This window comes from Centruroides vittatus, unplaced genomic scaffold (genome assembly GCF_030686945.1).
Source record: "Centruroides vittatus isolate TY-2023 unplaced genomic scaffold, ASM3068694v2 contig_3324, whole genome shotgun sequence".
Taxonomy (NCBI): Eukaryota; Metazoa; Arthropoda; class Arachnida; order Scorpiones; family Buthidae; genus Centruroides; species Centruroides vittatus.
Window position 1 is genome coordinate 517,907 of NW_027122134.1, and position 19,927 is coordinate 537,833.

Here is a 19,927-nt window from a genome sequence, read left to right on the forward strand (position 1 = left end):
TACTTTCCCGGCTGTTGTATATAACAGAGAGAAAGTACGGCGATCGGTTAAATAATGACCGCCAATATTTGTACTCAGGAACCTTGAAACTTCGAGAAATACAAAAAAATGGTTTTTTTCTGTATGTGTGATGTTTGTGTGGGGGTCACGATTTTGTTCACCTACTTTAAAGCTGAATAACTCTCGTGCGTTTTCTCGACAATTTCTGAAATTTTGCAGGTAGTTTTGGGTATTAAGGAAAGTGATGCAAATGAATTTTGATGGTTATAGGTTAAGGGGCTGGGGGAGATAGAGGGCCATGTGTCATATCTCGAGTGGTCGGACTTAATGAAGGTTTTACTCGTTATTAGCATTTACATTTATTTATTTTTTTAAAATAAACTCTTATCAGAAGGCGCCATACACAACTTTAACTTTTTTGCTGGAAAGTTATACAACTGGTTGCTGGATTTTTATACATTTAATATCTGTTTTTCGTATTGATGTGAAGGGTTTATATTAATTTTTGTGCTACATATAAAGACAAAATTCAAACAAATTCATCTAAATAAACCTTATTCTGTGTTATTTCATAATGAAAATTGAAATAACGTAAACGTTTGAGTGAATTTTTTCAAAATTTTAGAATAATCATTGTTTGCACAACAAAACTTTCTCCAAAAATGTAACTAAAAGAATATTTTTGCATTTTACAGCTTTTTCAGAGAGATTAATAATGCTATTATTAAATCTATTTAATCTTATAAAAGAGGCTTATAGAAAAATTAAGATTTAAAATAAGCATTATAATTAATATTCTTTAGAGTTTCTAAGAATATAACAATGTAATTCAGAAAAATAAATTCTAAATATAAAGATTTCATGGAAAAAAGTGTTATGTCGAAACGTCATTGGCATAAATCTTTCTCCTTGGAGATCAACATGACATTATTCAAGCAAAATTCCAAATATGTTACTCTATTATAACTTTAGTAATTAACGGATTGTAGAATTAACATTTTAGCTAAATGAATCATTGCATAGTAAACTCTAATGTATATATATATAGTGATTGATACAGAAGTTGATGACATAAAGAATTTTACCAGTCAGACAAACTGACTGTTAAAAACGACCAGGTCAAAAATTTCATTCTTATCGTAATTTTTCTTATTAATAAATTATTTTATATAACAATAACAAATATTTAGAATATTTTTTCGTGTAAAATTTCTAATTTAGTTTTAATAAAATTTTTAAATAAAAAAAACAATTTGTCTTAATTATAATAATTATATTTAACGATTGGTTAATTATACTCAAAGAAAGCTTAAATATCTAGAAAAACTCTTAAATTTTTCAATACTTTTTTGAATAGTAAACTTTTTTTATTGTGATTTTAAATATTTTGATAATCTATTTATTTAAAAAGTACTAATTAAACAAATCAGTCAAACTTCTGAACAACAGCCACAGATAAGAACGTAAAAAATGGTCGTTGTTAGAAGGTGGCCGTCGTTTCGAGGATACTTCGCATGCATTTTTGTTTAAAAAGTTCCTGACAAAATGGCTGCTGTTTAGTGGTTCGACTGTACATATATGTACAACTTATATATTATATATAATAAGTTGTACATATATGTACAATAAATAAATAAATAAATATATATTTATTTATTTATTTATTTATTTATTACCATACATTAACCACATATATTACATACAACATTATTAAAATTACTTTTAGCATGCAATGTCATTACTACATTATCAGAATTATTTATTAATTTTTACCAAAATTACTTTTTTAATTCATATTTTATTCATAAATATAAAATAAAAAATTACTTACATTGATAACTAGATTTTTATTTTTTTAAATTAAAAATGTTTTTTTATTATATAAATTATTAAAATGTTTAAATAAACTTATTTATTCATAGGAAAGGTGTGTTTGTAATTTCCTGTATAAGAATATACAATCAAACAAAGGAGAAGAAAATGGAGGATTTTTCAATAGGAAATTTCTACGATACTAATTTGACGGGATTTGATAACTATATTAGTGACAATCTTACAATCGGATCAACACCAGATAATATCAGTAAAACAACCGAATTATGTACAAATGAATACTGTGTTTCTGATGAAGAATATATAAGTATGATTGAAGATTACATATTTCCAAATCCTTATGAATGGGTGCTGGTAGCCTTTCATATAACAGTGTTCTTCGTGGGATTGATAGGAAATGCTTTAGTCTGCATATCCGTTTACAGAAATCACAGCATGAGAACTGTTACCAACTACTTTATTGTCAATTTGGCAGTTGCTGATTTTTTGGTCATACTGGTTTGTTTACCACCGACCGTTCTTTGGGACGTGACAGAAACGTGGTTTTTCGGTAAAATTATGTGCAAGCTTGTTCTCTACTTACAGGTAACATCTTTAAACTTATTTCTATCTGTTTTAAAGCTTAAATTGTATTAAAACATTTTGCATAAATTACACTTGTAATACTAGATAATTTAATTTCAGATATTAAATTATCTAGCATTACAAATAATTATAGTTTTAAATTTAAAAATTTTATTATTCTTTATTATTTTAAGATTGTTTTAATCTTAAAATTTTTAGGAAAATGTTGAACTGAATTTTCTTTTAAAAATTTTTGCGCTATTAATAGTTCAAAAACAATACGTAAACAACTTCAAGAAGCAAATTTTAATATTCATTTTCTGCTTGTTTGTGAACCTTATCATTAGCGATGATGCATAATTCAAGTAAAAATTTGTCTAGGAATTACATTTAAATATTAATAGGGTTGATTTCTATCTTGCACTATCTTATTACCGTGTTTGTTCAGCAGATATCTTTCTAAAGGTTTAACTTCATTACATAAGAAGCATACATTTCGATGCTTCAAAAATTTTATCTTAAAACTGATCTTAACTCGATAATTTCAGAGTTTTGTTTTCTTTTCGAAATGTATTTGAAGTTCTTATAAAATGAATAAATTAATATAAAATAAGATTATTTAAGTTCCTTTTGAGTAAGTTTTTCTCTCCATTTTTTGAGAGTGTACTTAACCCTCTGCCAAATGAATTCTATAATTTTATATTATATAATTATATACTGTATATCATATATTTAAATTATTCTATATGTAGATTAAGTCAACGTTAACATAATTTAATAATATAATTTAATAACTGTCTTGTTAAAACACTTCTTCGATCAGAAGTGTTTTAATAAACTAAAGATACATGAAAGTTTTCACAAAGTTTCACGGATAAATTGCATTATTATTAATTTTAATTTTATTTTATTAAAATTTGTGTGTGTTAGAGAAGTTTATTCCTGAAAAAATAATGTTTTTTAAATGAAAGTTTAGTTTATCTGGCGTAAAATATATTGACGAACTATTTTTCAGAATAAGATGTGTTGAACCTTAAAGGAATTATTGTATAAAACTCGAGATCTGATAATATTTTTAAGGGCTCAAGTTCGTTTCTTTCTACTCTTATTGTTTGGAAATAATATTTTTTCTAACTTCTGTACACTGAAACAAAATACTCCTTTTAGTTTTTATCCCGGAAAAATTTATCTTTTTCGATTTTTTTCAATGAATTAACGTTTTTCCAGTTTTTCCCCCACAAGAAAAAAATTATTTCTTTTTTCAGTTTTTTGATATAAAAATCTATGACCCGGTTTTTCGTTTATGATGACTTCGATATAACCAATTTCATCATAGAGTTTGAACTCTCGAAAAAATACGTTTGATAAAACGGATAAACTATATATCAAGAATGGCAAGAAAATTGGGATAATGCCATTGGGAGATATACCCACAAATTTCTATCAAATATTAAGAAATGAGGATAAATGGTTCATTTTATTCCATGTTTTCAACTCACTCAATTAGTTATCGAATCACGGAAATTTAGGCGTATTTACATAGATTGGTATAGAAGAAAATCCTAATTGTAACTGTAAAATATATGAAACTTATTAAATATAACCACCGCAGGGATATACTAATTAATAAAATTCTAACTGTCGGATATAATTAACTCTGCTCATTAAATGTGCAGTATAGTATTTTTCTCCAACTGATTGTTACAAGACACTACACAAATTCCTAAAAGATGATCAAGGTATTATAAGGCATAAGTCAAATATTGCTAAAATCTCCGTGGAAGATAAATTAAAAACGCTTTATCATAGACTTGACAATAAAATAAAACAAATAGAATTATAGAAGATGAAGATGAAAAACACCTAATAAATGGTTCCACATTAATAGAACAAATAAGAGATAAGTACAATTTAATTACAAATTAAACAGTAAGAGTTATCTGCTATTGTACGTTATTATAATTTTCATGTTAATATTTTGTAAAGTTATTTATATTTGTGAACACTTGTATACGTAAAATGAGAGGTCAGAAGGTTACCGACACAAGATGCCTCATGGATCTCTTACTGTTCCTCCATTTTTTTCACTTTCTCCTTCTATTTTCTATTTCTATTCTTCCCCGATTTTTTTTCTTTTTGTTTTTTTAAGGCTATACTTGTCAATGCGGCTTTTATTATTGTTTGCGCTAATTGTATTAGTACAAACAATAATAGTTTGTAATTAACTAATTATAGTAGTTGTAGTAGTATTGTTATTAATACAACTACTATAATTACTACAACTACCCGACGAGTAGACAAGTTATTTCACTGTGATGTGAGATATTAAATCTCTACATTTAACTGTCTGTTATCACTACTATTTATTTTAATTAATTTATTATGAAATTTGTTATCTATATTTAAATAATTTATCAAATATTAATTTGTATTTTATGAAATTATACAAACATCAATGAATCAAGTTATAATTCCTTAAGATATATATATATATATATATATATATATAATATATATATATATATCTTATATATAAAATTCTCGTGTCACAATGTTAGTTACCTTACTCCTCCGGAACGGCTCTTACCGATTTTTACCAAATTTCATATGCATATTCAGTAGGTCTGAGAATCGGCTACTATCTATTTTTCATACCCCTACACCATTTCCCCCCTTTCAAAAATATATTTATATATGGATTAAGGCTTTTATGTCCAACAGATGGTGCTAACTTCCGACGACCTAAGTTTGCTTTTCTGTGAGGCATTATGCTTTTCTGTGAGAATGGACTGAAGCAGATCATTTTCTATCTATCTATATAAATAAAATATAACGTTCGTTTGTTCCTACCGATTCCTTTGAAATTTTGACACAACGTTGCATTCGAATACGCAAGTGTTTTTATATAATATACATGTCGAAATTCCCCCCAGTGGGGGGAGATGGACGGGATTAAGGCTTACCGTGAAGAACTCGGCTTCTATTATACTATTTTACATGCGGTTTTTTGCGTTTTTAATTGCGTTTTAATAGGTTACGTCAACAGAATATACACTAAAAAGGGATTTTTCGATATTCCCCAGCGGGAAAAGTGACGGGATTAAGGCTTACTGTGAAGAACTCGGCTTTTATTATACTATTTTAGATGCGTTTTTGATTGCGTTTTAATAGGGTATGTCAAGAGAATGTACACTAAGAAGGATTTTTTGAAATTTTCCCCACGGGGAAGTGTTATACATTTATAATAGATACATTTTGAGCCACAACAACGTGTGGCCGGGTCAGCTAGTATTATATATATATATATATATATAAATATATATAAATGAGAATCTTTGTTTGTTTGTTCGCTATACACTCCCAGGCCATTCGACCAATTGCTACGAAACTCGGCAGTTAGGTTCAAATACTTTTAATTCAGATAATGTCGTGCACTCCACTCTAAAATATCTATTGAATTTTATAAATCAATTAATTTCTTTCTACATTCGATTTACTAATTTACACGTAGCTCCATCTATTGATAAAAACTTTAACAAAATAATAAACTAAATATAATTCTTATAAAAAATAATATAGCTTTAAAAATATATATTATATTCACTTAATTACTGCGACAGTGCTATAACGCGAAATAGACACGCTATATCATTACTGCGACAGGTAGCATATAACACTTTTGCCTGCGTGGAATTGAAAGTGTTTAAGCTTATGAAAGCCTATGAAAAGTCTATAAGTATTTAATTTTTCACATCTAACAACTCGGGTTTTTTCATTTTTGAACATGAACGACACTTTCTTAATTCTAATAAGTGCCCTTCAGTAGTCGAGTGCATAAACCAACGAACATCGGTAGTTAGTTAGTCGTGGGTTTAAGCATTGCCAATGGGCTGGACAACGGATGGAGTATTCCGGGTTTTCTTCGCGTTAGTAACATCTAAAAGGGTCCAGCTTCCCGTAAAAGTCTTTCTGGGATGCATCCCCTCGGCAGATCGCTCACGTGTTGCGTTGCCGTAACCAAATAAGCCAAACTAATTCTAACGAGCGATCATTTATTGTGACATTGTCACAAAGCCGGGTTGCAATTTTTCGTCGCAATGTTCTCAATTCTTTTAGCGGTGTTTTGCCCCTGTACATGATGTTTTTCCTGTTAGCAATAGAGTCGTGCCGGTTATCTAACTAACTCCTTTCAGGAAAAATTTTGAATTCAAGTAACGTGACTTCTGGTCCAAACCGGAAGGATGTATATAATTAATCTGGATCTCCTATTCTAAGCTTCCGTATGTGGTCTCGACTTTTACGTATCTGACTCATTTCTTGAGATTAAAGAAAGACAAACAGGCGGCGATAGTCGGAAATTATAGGCTACAATTTTTTCAAATTGCAGAATCTAATGATTAATCTAATCATTTTCCTGTAAACGCAATATTTACGAAAACATAGTTCCCACGTAGTTTATACAATCTGTTGCAAAAAATAAACATTTTATTATTACATAAAATCAATTAATCACGCATTTTTACAAGATTTTTTTTTATTTAAACAAGTCTTATATGAAGTCTTACAGGCGTTAAGATTAGCAACTTCGATCACATGCGGGGCCATCGCAAGCTATCCAACACGGATCACTTTTCAAATATTAATAGTAGACCAGTATTAATTAGTTGACCTCCTCCCGGGAGAGAGGACGGCCAACTACTACTTTTGGTTGAATTACTTCAACCTCCTTCCACAACAGTCCCTTTTTTCTATCAAACCATCGGTATGGCGGCATTCGAACAAAAAAATTGCATAGTATGAGGTTACCGGGCAGCACAAAATATGTTTTAAGTAGTTTTCGAGGGTGCCGAGCTTAAATATTTGGTCTATTTTTAGCGAAATTTAATTCGTTGGCAGATTACCGTTTGATATTCGGCTGTGAATGGTACAGTTTCTTACAGTTAACATTAAGAAAAAATATGACATCTGAAAACATTTAAGATATATTTTCAATTGGTGTCTACTTGACCAATGAAACTGCCATTTCGTACCATCCGAGTATCGCGATAAACGTGTTAATGGTAGGCTGAAATAACCAAACTATGTGATTTTAATGTTTGTTATATTATACTATTTTATTTATATAACTACAAAGGTTATTTTACGTAAAGGTTTATCACACCAAACGACCAATCTAACACATTTAAAAAATTCTTTATTCCTCTACTGTACACAATTTATAAAATTTTTTAAATGTGTTAGATTGGTCACTTGGTTTGATAACCCCTTGCCTAAGATAACCTTTATAGTTATATGAATCAAATACTATAATATAATATAATAGAATGGTTAGAAGTATGAAATTAGCTAATAGATTATTTCGTACTTTTAATCTTAATCTTTTGTGTTGTTATTTTTTGCCCGGGCAACTCCGGGTTCATCTGCTAGTTATGTTTATATTCCAGATAGTAAAATTCAATTCGGAACTACATTTTGTATATTTTATATCATTAAAACGCAAACAAATTTTCCAAACTCAATAAATTAAATATAAAGTTTCATTAGAGATAAGTGAAAAAGTAAACTTTAACTTAAGGTTTCAAGGAAGTTATTTGAAATCACTGCTAAGTTTATCCTAAAGCAAGAATCATTTGTTATGATTTATCAATATTTTAATATAGTAGTAATATTTATTGATCGTATTTGATAAATGGCTTCATATATACGATGAACAGTTTACTGTAAATAAATAAATTTTCCATTTAGAAATTAATTGCCTTGAACATTTCGAGTTTACAATTTAATAACATGGAAGTACAGAATCTAACGATTAAATGTTTATCATAAATAGTTAATTCTTGTATCAGTTTATTAACGTAACTTTAGTGGTGTGTTTACTGTCAAAAATATGGAAATAATTTTAAAATAAAATAGCGATAAAACCCATATCAACAGGTTATTCCGTCTTATCTCTTGAAAAATGGTTCATAAGATTTATTTGCAATAAAACAAGTGTCATGTTTTCTGTCAAACTGGGTTATTGTAATTTTAAAGTATTTCAATTTGTTTCGGTTTTTTTTTATTTTTATATCTATTTTCCTCTGCTTTCGTCAATACACGACAGAAAGAATTGAAAGTGACTATTCGGTTATTTGTTATATGTGTAGCGTTATTATGTTTTGTACTGCTTTGACCCAAAAATAGAAATAAAAAGTAGCAGCTATTTTAAATACACTATCATCCTACGTCAAAATTCAATCCTGAAACTGCATCTGACACTGCTGTTTTTCTTGTGAAAGATGTTGTCAACAAATATATTTTTTTAGTAGAATACAGTAGTTATTTCCTTTTTCTGTCAATATTTTAATATTATTTATTTTAAAAAATTTTACAAGTTTGCGTAAAAGTGTTGATTATTCTGATCTAATTATTATGATAACTTTAATCGTTTTTAAATTATTAATATATTTAACTTATAATCTTCAACTAATATATTTCAACTTAAAATGTGTTAGATACGCTCAAAAAAATTTGATTTTATTTTTGCCGTTCGTTGTAAAAAAGTTGAGTACATAAAATTACTTTTTTTCCAGAAATCATGTTATATATATAGAAGTGAAAAGTTGAATCCATGAAGATAAAATCTTTATTCTAGATTTAAGTCATTTGATACTTTGAAGAGATGTTAAAGAAGTTAGCAGCAGTTATTATGCGAGAAATTTACTCCAGTATTAAATAACACTTTAATAATATTTAATTATTATGCTTAATTCTTAATTTTATAAAATAAATAGTATTATAAGACTAATAATACTGCATTCTCTCAGAAATATATATAAATAAAGAAATTGGAACTTTAATCCTCTAACAGTTTTATCAAAATTAGTACTGCAGTTGACATTTAATTTTCTCGTAGAAAATCTTGTCAACAAATTTATTTTCCTGTAAAACGTAATTGTTGTAGAAAAATTTCTATACGGTATTGTTTCTTTCATTTTTATATAAATTACTATCTACAGATTTATTTAATAATTATAATTTGATTAATATAAATGAAAATTTCTCTTCATAGGAAGAATACTTTACATAATTTCTGATAATGTACAATTTTTAAATTGTTTAAATACGTACAAAATATAATCTATTAGTCGTTCTAATTAAATTTTAAACGTAGCGCTTTCTGCACTTAGTTGCTATGCAATTATAGATTCTCATGTCTGGTTTGAAGCGATATCAGGGGAGTTACTGATAGCGATTATAGAAGAGATTTGTTTCAATATTAAATAATATTCAAATAACATTTAATTACTACAAAGTTTGTTTTGAAAACAGGAAAAGATAGTACGGGAAGTTTGTTTATATACATTTTTCTGATTTTTTTTTATAACTTTTCAGTAGTTTGATGGAATATGGCAACGCGATATATGAGAGATACGCCAATAGGAGATGTCTCTCGGGAACCTTTCTATCAAAAACTGGCTCCTATTTTGGTATTAGGCACGCGAAGAAAACTCAGAAAACTCCACGTAGTTGGTCTTGTGTTATCACCTGACTCACAACCAGTGTTTCAATGGTTTTATCCACACGAACATTGATTTCGTCTTCTTCTTTTCTTGGTGGATGGGCCAATCCACCAAAAGAATTTATATAGCGTATTTTATATACATTATGGATTTATATTACGTGAGGTCTACTATATGATAAATTTTATCCTTTTTTATAATAATTATACTTCGATACAGATTTTATTTATTTTATACATATTTAGTCTATAACATTTTATATTTTTCAAAATATAATTTATAAATTGTCTACTTGATTAATTTTTTTACGAGTCTTATTTTCATAATGTTAATAATTACATTTGTTGTTAATCAGAATATCTTAAAATATTTTTTTCAATTACAAATAATTAATTTTCATTCAAAAATATTTTAAGTGTATTACAAAGTACGAATTTTTATAGTAATTTCGCCTTTCTTTTATAATAAATAACAAAATAATTTATATGATATATATTTATAAAACCATTTAGAAAATTATAAACGTAAATATTATTAAATTAAGAATATTTTTAATTTTAATTAATTATTCATAAAAATATATTTACTATTTTCTATTTTTTAAAATAAATTATATATAAAGTTGAGCTATTTTTTAACATTGTAATAAGAAAATTGTTTTTAGTTATTGACTGTTGACTTGTCAATCATGCCCTACAGAAAAATATCTGATAAATTTATTGCTTTAATTTCTGAAATAATAATAGTAAAAATTTGGGGGGAAAATATTATTCTGAATTTTTATATTATTTTTCTTCGACTTGCCAATATTAAAAAAATACTCAATATTTGGAAATTGTTAAATAATATTATCAATGATTAATGAACTAATTTGTTGATTAAGAATTTTCTCAAAGGTTAATCTGATAAAATTTAGTTAATTTTTTAAAATAAAAGTTTCATTATTATTATTACATCATTTTTATAACGATCTTTTTAAATTTGCAAGGATTTAAGGATTTTGAAAACTGATTCTTTTACTTAAGAAAATTATTTTTATTGAAGTTTCGTAAATAGCTGCTGTAAGACTTACTAGCAATTAAAATGTACTATTTTTGGATTTCTGAAAATATTTCTTAGTAAATAAATTAAATAAACATATTTTTACGATAGATTATATAGTTTGAATAGGGTATAGACTTATTGAAGAATTCAAGATCCGATTTAAAAATTTGTTATAAGGCTTTGGAATAATGCTTTGTGATATAATAAATCCGAGTCAAAATCGATTTATTTCAGTCTGTTTGGAAGATATCGAAGAGTAAACATCAAGTTTATATCAATTTTCGAGAAGATTTATGTGTAAAATTATTATTTTACTTACATTACAAAGAGAAGACTTGCATCACTCTGTTATCTTAAAATCGATTTTATCACAGCTCTACGTAATTGAGTTAAAGGATCATTACTTAAAACATTTTTAATAATTGTTCCTGTGCTTTAATTTTTTTAAGCATTCGAGAAAAAAGTCATTTATATACATTTCAAATTCAAACTCATACGTAATATAGTTTCAAAATATATACATTTCAGCTTGAATAGTTTGGTATTTATCATAATGCTTAAATTGGATAAGTTAATTCTTTTAAATTTCTTAAATGAATTTTTATTTAAGAAATATTTAAATCAATATAAAATTTTATAATGACAAAAACTGAATAAATAAGATGTGTATAATTATATAAATTTGTTTTAAACAATAAAAAAGTATTTTTTAAATTTTTAAATGTTTAAGTCGCGTTGAAAAATAAACTAATATTTATTTTTAAATCTTGTTTTTTGTTTATTTTTGATAATTTTTATGATGATATTTTATAAATTTGCATAGTTATGAATTTATTTTTTGTAAGAAAAATAACTTAACAACAAAAATAAACGTGATATATCTAATTGAATTTTCTTCGTTCGAATTAAAACATCGTTCGAATCGATATAAATCATTTTAAGCAGTTTATATTAAATGATTTTTTATGAACCGAAAAATATAATAAAATTAGCTAGAAATATTTAAATATTTATAATATTAGTGTTTGTAAATTATGGGATGTACTTACAAGAATTTGTGCCTGGTTTTAATGCTCCCTTATCACTTTTGGTTTGTGTCGAGTATGATAGCAGCTGTTGTAACAATAAATATATATTAACTGCTTCAATTATTTCCGGGTTGACAGCGTCAAGTTTTGAATTCTGATTCCTCTTTACATTTTAAAATTGTTGATGGAGTAGGTAAGATGAATTCAGAAGTTGGATATCATTAAATATGCTTGTGAAATCGCTTTCAAGCGCCTCTGGGTTCTTAAATAGAGAACTTAAATCGATTTTTTTTTTTTGTATGTGTGTTAAAAGTTATTTCAGAAAATATATTGATAAAAATATATATAAAGTAATATAAATCGCGTGTTTTTATGCTATTGAATCAAACTGATATTTAATTAAAACTTCTATTCAACTAATTATGTAATAAATAATTTAAAATTTACTTAGATTTTGATTTTTTGATTGAGGAGATGATTGACAAGGAAACAAAACTAGATAAAAAAAATTTAACAAATACTTCAAAATTAATTTTGTTTTAAAGATTTTATATCAAAACTCTCCACTATTTATATGATATAACGAAATGAAACTGTTTAGCTTGTAGTTTTTTCTGTATAATATCACATTCTTATTAGAATAAAATTATCAAACACGTGTTTCAGTGTTACATTATAGAATATATTTAATTTTTCAGTTTTCACGAGAAACTTAATTTGCTAAAACTAATAAAAGTTTATAATTTGATAGTTCTTCGGTTCAGTTGTGCGTGTTTTAATTATCGTATTTTTGAATAGAAAATGTTTTTTTATTTCTCAATTTTTAAGCGGTAGAAAACTGATCTTATAGAATATTTTAATTTGTTCTCGCCATGCAAAACCAAGCACGAGCGAGAATAGAATCTCTCTCTCGCGTGCGCGGGACGTAAAATCGCACTTTCGCTGATATTTTTTTTTATCACGGTTTGAAATTCTCACTTTATACTGCGATTGCGCATTTATAGTTCCTTTCTTCGTGCGTGCACGATTCAAACGCGACTTCTTCAGTGTATATGGGCGAGAAGAAAATAATCAGTTTTCATAAAAGAGAAATTAATTAATTCAGTTATGGTTTATCCCGAAATATAATGGAATTGACTATTAAAAAAATCATCGAATTGATGATTCGTTTAGAGTTAGTAAACGCCATCGTCCATCAGTTTTTCTTTCTATATTCTCGAACGAAAAGTAAAAACTTAATGCTATTTCATAACTACTTAGCGAGAGCGAGAAACGAGTAAGCGAGAGATGCCATAATTTGACATCGTCACATTCGCTGGCTCGTTAACATTTCGCGCCGAAAAAGCCCCTCGCTCGCATTTGCACGGTCGTAGCTTAAGTTGTACAGTATCTGCCGCAAACATTACAAATAATTTAGTAAATTTGCGATAGTTTTCTGTTTGTATCTTTGGATTTAGAGTTTGATTGATAATTGACATCGCTCTAACTTCTTAACAACTGAAGATAAAAAAAATTTAAATTGAATTTTTTCTATCTTCAGTTGTTAAGAAGTTAGTGTGTTTATTAGTTAACAATTTTGCCACTGAATTGCAAAATGTGCTTAAATAATTATACAAAAGCAATTAAATTAGAGCACGATTTCTACGTATATATTACATACTTTTAAACAAGAACTGTTATGGATATAACTTAACAGTTGTTATTGCCATATATCGATACTGTTAATAGAATATCATAGCATTGAAATATATGTCATCGATTCTGCATAGATATCGTGAACTATATCATCCATTCTTTGAACTTCAATGTTATTCACATTTTAAACATAAAGATAGTTTAGATGGAACTATATTTAATCTATATTGAAATGTAAATTTAGTTGATTGTTATGTTTCTTTATTTACATTTGATATTTATTGTTTAAACGTAAGGAATACAGCAATTTTTGATTGTTAAGTATAATAAAAATAATATAAAAGACTGTTAAACTTAATTATATTGTTTAAAAATAATTTACTCGATTTAAAAATTGCTTATAGAAATATAATTTAAATGTAATTTAACCGTGCAGATAAAATATTTATAATGATATGCGTTATAATATGTTAAAATAAACAAAATTAAATGAGAAATTCTTACAGACGGTCTTCTATCGATTTCTTCTTCCTCCAAATTATCAATCAGTATTTATTTCATTAATTTTCAATGAGATTAATGTTTTCTATGATTGATTTATATTGAAAAAGCATTATTCTGTATGAAACAAAGTTGGAATTTTCAATTATTTGTGTGTTTCAAAATAAATATTTGAGGAATGTGATATAAACAGGGAAAAATTTTATATACTTTAAACTATTTAAACTCTTTGTAAGATACTAGATGTTTCGATTTTTGAATCTATCGTAAGAGAAAATAGCGGCAAATCATGTATCTTATAAATAATATATTCGATATTTATATATATATATTCTCTCTATAGTATTTGTATATTCTAACGCTTTTTGGTGAATGAATGAAGCTCATGTGTATGCGTTTAAGCAGTTCAGATAGGTATATTTGCGTAATAAATTTAAAAAGAGTAAAAGTTGCAGGAATTAAATAAAATATTGATTTATAAAGCTTTTTAAAAGTAATTTCTCTTGATAATAGTTATAATCAAGATGTAACAAGAACAAAGATGTTCGTAAAGTCAGATCATGTGTTACGATTTTCATCATGCGAATTCAAATCTAAACGTAAAAATTATTTATTCATAAGAATTAAACCATAGAAGTTTGTATTATTGCTCATATTCAGAATTTAAAATATTACAGAATATTTTTAATATGAAAATAACTATTTTTACAACTGAGTGATTGAGAAAAAATACTATTTATATTTATTAATTAAAGAACGAATTATGAAAAGACTTTTATGTTTCAGTGTTTCTTCTGAACTTATGTAATATTTTATTTCTTTTTATTATTATAATATTTTATTTAGTACAGTTTACTATACGATATTATGATACTCATTCATAACAGTTGATTTGTATAATTTATTTTAAATTAAATTCGTACTTTAACGTTTAATTCTAATGTCGAACTAATTATAAATTTTTAATGGCGATATATTTAGAGTTTATAAATTTGAGAAATTAAACAAATTGTAATAATAATGAAAATTTTTACGCAAAAAAAAAATTGGATAAAAATTCAATCAGAGATTTTAAATCTTTAATAAAATATACTCAAAATTATTTTGCATAAAAGGAAATTTTAACGTTCCTTTTTTTCCTTGTAAATTTAGTAAAATTTTATTTTTAACTCCATTATTCTTCAATATAAATTCAGAAAAATAATTAATTCTAAACAAAATTTTTAAAGCTAAGAAAATTTCAATAAATAAAATTAATTTCTAAAATAATTTTAAAGTTTACCCGTTGGAATTTATATATAATTTAACGTGATTATTTTTAAAGGTTATTTTTCAAACAATTTAATTTATTACATTTTTCTACGCGATAAACATATTGTTTATTTGCTTAGATCTAATGGACTAGAAATTTAATTTAATTTTAATTTATGAAAGTCGAGCATTCGTAAAATTTCAGTTTCATTGAATTTATTATTAGTTTTTAATAATAACTATTTTAATTAGTATATATTTAGCATAAATTTTGGAAATTTTGAACAAAACTAAAATAATGTGCTTTATCATATATTTTACAACACCATTTTAAGTATAATTTTAAATAACTTATGTAGAATTAGGCATAATTTACATAAACTTTATTGCGTTATTTTTAATAAGAAAGCTGTTTAATAATGCATGATGCGCTTATTTATTCCAAAATTCATTTTAAAAAATAATAAAAATATATTCATGTAAATAATTGAAGTATTATTTTCAAAATTTTTGTATATATATTCTTTAAATTTTTAATTATACAATGCATTGTTAAATAATAAAGTATCGTATATATTTTCTTTTAATTAAACGAAAATTTGGATGTTTTCGTCTCATTATAAATAAGTGTAGCCTATATTTTGAAATTATATTTTAATATTGAAAATCAATATAATTTTTATTCAATTATTTTTCGGATAAAAACACTTCAAACTTATTTTTAATATAAAAAATAATAATAATTTTTTAAATTTCTTATCTAAAAATATTTATTTTATAATTGAGTTTTCGAAGCTATCTCCCCTGTTTAAAATTGACGAATGGTAACGATGCTGGTAAAATAATATTTATATATTTTTAGTTATAATTTATTGCTACAGAAATGTATTTGTTTACAAAAATTTTAAATAAAATAAATTATTGTAAAATATATTTTATTCTCGTTTAAAAATATTGTTAAGTTGATAAAATTGTAAGCAGTTGCATTCGATACTTTTATGTTAAAGAAATTATGATTCTTGAAAAGAACAGAAGGTTATATTAATTTCAGTGTCAAACAAACAAACATAGACAGATATTTACGTTCAATTGTTTTAATAATTAGAAATAAGACATGTAGGCTTATACGTACATAATTTATACCTTTTTTTAAAGAAGATAATGAGATCACAAAGTTTAAGATGTTTTTCAATCTATAAATTTTATATTCATTATAAAATTTCAGGAAAGAGTTTATGAGTAAATCTACATAACAACTTTTTAAGTGGTTTGATGTACTTTTTTGTCAGTTTATTAAACGAGTAACGGTTATTATACTAGGCAATAAACTTATAATTGCTTTTCCTTACTTATTTTACTGATAATTAGTCGGCTGTTGCCATCATTTTAACAACATTTATATTGCTCAAGAAGTAGTATACTTCGTTGAATTCGCGAAAAGTTTATTATTATTTCTTTGTAACAGGTAATTCTTAATCCTTTGAGAAAATTCAGTGTCAAAATTTTAAAAGAAATGCCTATAATTTAAAGGGCTTTTACATGGTATATTTTAAATTAGTGACACTTTCGTAATTAATCTAAAAAATTAATTTAATTTTGAAAATAATATAAGTAACGTGATTTATCTGTGTATGTTTGTTTGTTTGACACTGTGTTTGTACTAGTGTGTCTCATTTCCCGGTTTTTTGCTTGTCTCGGGATAGAATTATTTTTAAAATATACAAAATATCTTGAAATCAAATGATATAATTATTTCTTATTTTTTAAAGTAATTTAATACGTTCTCAACCTGCAAAACCATATTAATAATGCTGTGTAAGATATATATTAAAAATTACCATTGAATTATGTAGAAATTTTCACAAATAGAAAAAATTTATTAAAGTTTGCTGGAAACTGCATACGACGACGACGACAACAACAAAAAAATGCTTTGAATTGAGTTGAAAATTTTAAAAAAAAAGTAAACTTAGATCAAACTTAAAAAGTAATTTACGTTTTTAAATAAAACATAATACGAAATATTGTTGTAAATTTTTATAATAAAATTTTAAAAAGCAAAGATGGTCAATACGCCGATCACTCGAACTGGTTCTTATATAACTACAGGTAATTAAAAGCCTACTACCAAAGAATGCCCTTACCGATTCAATTCATGTGGGTGGAATCGTCTTTAATGCATTTAAGAGAAGGCAGATGTGTTTTTCACCTGTAGCCTGAAAGATTTCTAGTTCGTTTTCGAGATTGTAGTACTTCTTTTGCTCTTTAGTATTCTTAATTTGTCTACCTCGGCTGCTTTAATAGAAACATCAAGCATATAGTCCAATAATTCGGCAGTTCGTTTGTCTTTAATAATCAGGTTTATGAAGAAAAGCTTCATACTTGCAGACTTCGTACTCGTTTGTATCCTTGCCCAATTTGTACAACCTGGCATAAAGCAATTATTGAAGCTATTGGGCATGGTTAAAAATTAAGACAGCGTGAGCCCAATTACTCCAGATATTACAGGTTCTGACAAGTAAAGAATTTTCAGAGTCCTGCCACAAATAAGCTGCATATTGATTATTGACCATTTGTGGCATGCCATAATGAGCAAAAATTTAAAAAACTAATAAGTAGGTTTAAAATTAATAAATACAAATGAATTCTGACAGTTTATGAGTTAATTATACTTTCTATTTGCAAAATTTCCTCAACCTTAACACAAACTAAGAAAAAAAGTGAATTTTTAAGAAATTTGCGGGATTTCCCGGGATGAGGAAAATTTTCCGGGTGATAAAAACAACCGGGATCCTGGAATCCCGTTTGAGAAACCCTAGTTTGTATTATATATTTACATTTGTGTTGTGTATTGCATATCCCAAAATCGCTTATATAGGAATAGATTTACATTATATATGTATGCATTGATATCCTTAGAGAAATTTCTTGAGAGATAATATATATTCGAAAGTTTTATGTTATTTATTTAAAATTATTCTTCAGAATCACCTCTGAATGAATTATTTCTTACACTTCAGTGAGTATTTTTCTGTTCATACCTTTGTTTCTATAGTTAATTTAATATTTTAATAATAGCTAAAAAATTACGGTAATTATAAAAAACATTCAATATTTTCATGCAGTGGTATATGTTTGTTTTCACAAAAATACCAACAATCGGAAATGGAAGTTATTAAAATCCGTCTAGCTCCCTGCTTCCGGATAAAGAATTAACTTTAATTTTGTAGAAAAATATTTTTTAACGAAAATAGAGTATTTACAAAGTAGAATATTTGTTTTAGAAAGAAAAATTTAAGTCTTAGTTTTAACGATATTGCATAACCAGAAATAAATCGGCTCAATTTATGTAACTTTAAGATGAATATGGATACATTTTTCTTCATATTTTGATAAGAACTTGGAAATCGTAACGAATGATGAAAGCAATATAAAATTATAGAGCTAAGCTTGTATACTACTTAAATAAAATATCTAAATTTTTCATTTTAATAGATAGAAGAATGAGATAAGATATCATCAAAAAGCATTGATCCGTACTCTCCTAGAAATTATGTTTATAACTGAGCTTAACGGACAGAAGCATTCGTCATGTATGTTTTTCTGTAATCTCGAAAAATCTGAATTTATTTCATCTTTTCATAGCTTACAAAAAGTTCATATAACCGATAATCTAAATATGTTCTGAACGAATACAACGCTTTCCCAAGAGAGAAATTTTATTCATATCTTCACAACCTTTCCAAACCTGGTTTATACAAGTATAAAATACACAACTGATATTAAAAAATATATATAAAAAGTACAAAATATAAAACTGTTATTTTTAAAATTCTTTAACTTGTCTTTATATTTCTTCTTATTACATTTTTTTATATATTGAATTTTTATTTTGACATAATTATTTATATTTTTAAAATGTTTAACTTGACATTTTTCGCTGATATGTATTTATTCTATTGCAATTATTATATTAATTTTATTTATTTACATCGATACATAAAACATATAATTTATAAATATATTGCTTTTATGTAATAAGATTTATGTGTATGTATTATTTCATATAAATTATATAATTTTATTTTTTATTATACAGTCGAACCTCCAATAACAGCTACCTCGAAACAATAGCCATTTTTTATGTTGTCGTCAGAGGTTTGACTGTAGTAAGCTAGTTTAAGTATTGCCTTACATTTAAAAAATATGAGATTAAAAATAAATAATAAATAAAGGAATTAGAAAAGTGTGATAAAGAGGAGCATTAGTTAATATTATCAAGTGTAATAACAAGTTTATATAAAATTAATTAACATCATTCTAATAAGGTTTTAAATATTAAATATAACCTGTATTGACATAATAGAATTGCTTTAATTTCTGCACTCCTTCGCATTCAGTAATTCGATAGAATCTCGTGTTATCTCTATGTAGTATTTTAGAAATATTGCATATAGCATGTTTACTTAAAATTTTCTGAATAATTATAAATGTATTTAGTTTTAGAATATTATTAAATTATTTTTAGAGTTGAAGTTTTATGAACGTATAGAAATCAATTGTCTTCTG

The 19,927-nt window shown here is 25.8% G+C and overlaps 1 protein-coding gene across 1 annotated transcript in view; it reads left to right on the plus strand.

The window, feature by feature from the left end:
- Positions 1 to 19,927, plus strand: part of LOC136973947 (orexin/Hypocretin receptor type 1-like) — a 93,838-nt gene that overhangs the window by 14,594 nt on the left and 59,317 nt on the right. The window contains exon 2 of the mRNA XM_067268719.1: positions 1,923 to 2,418. Coding sequence (XP_067124820.1) covers positions 1,981 to 2,418 — 438 coding nt within the window. The 5' untranslated portion in view covers positions 1,923 to 1,980. The remainder of the gene's footprint in view (positions 1 to 1,922; positions 2,419 to 19,927) is intronic.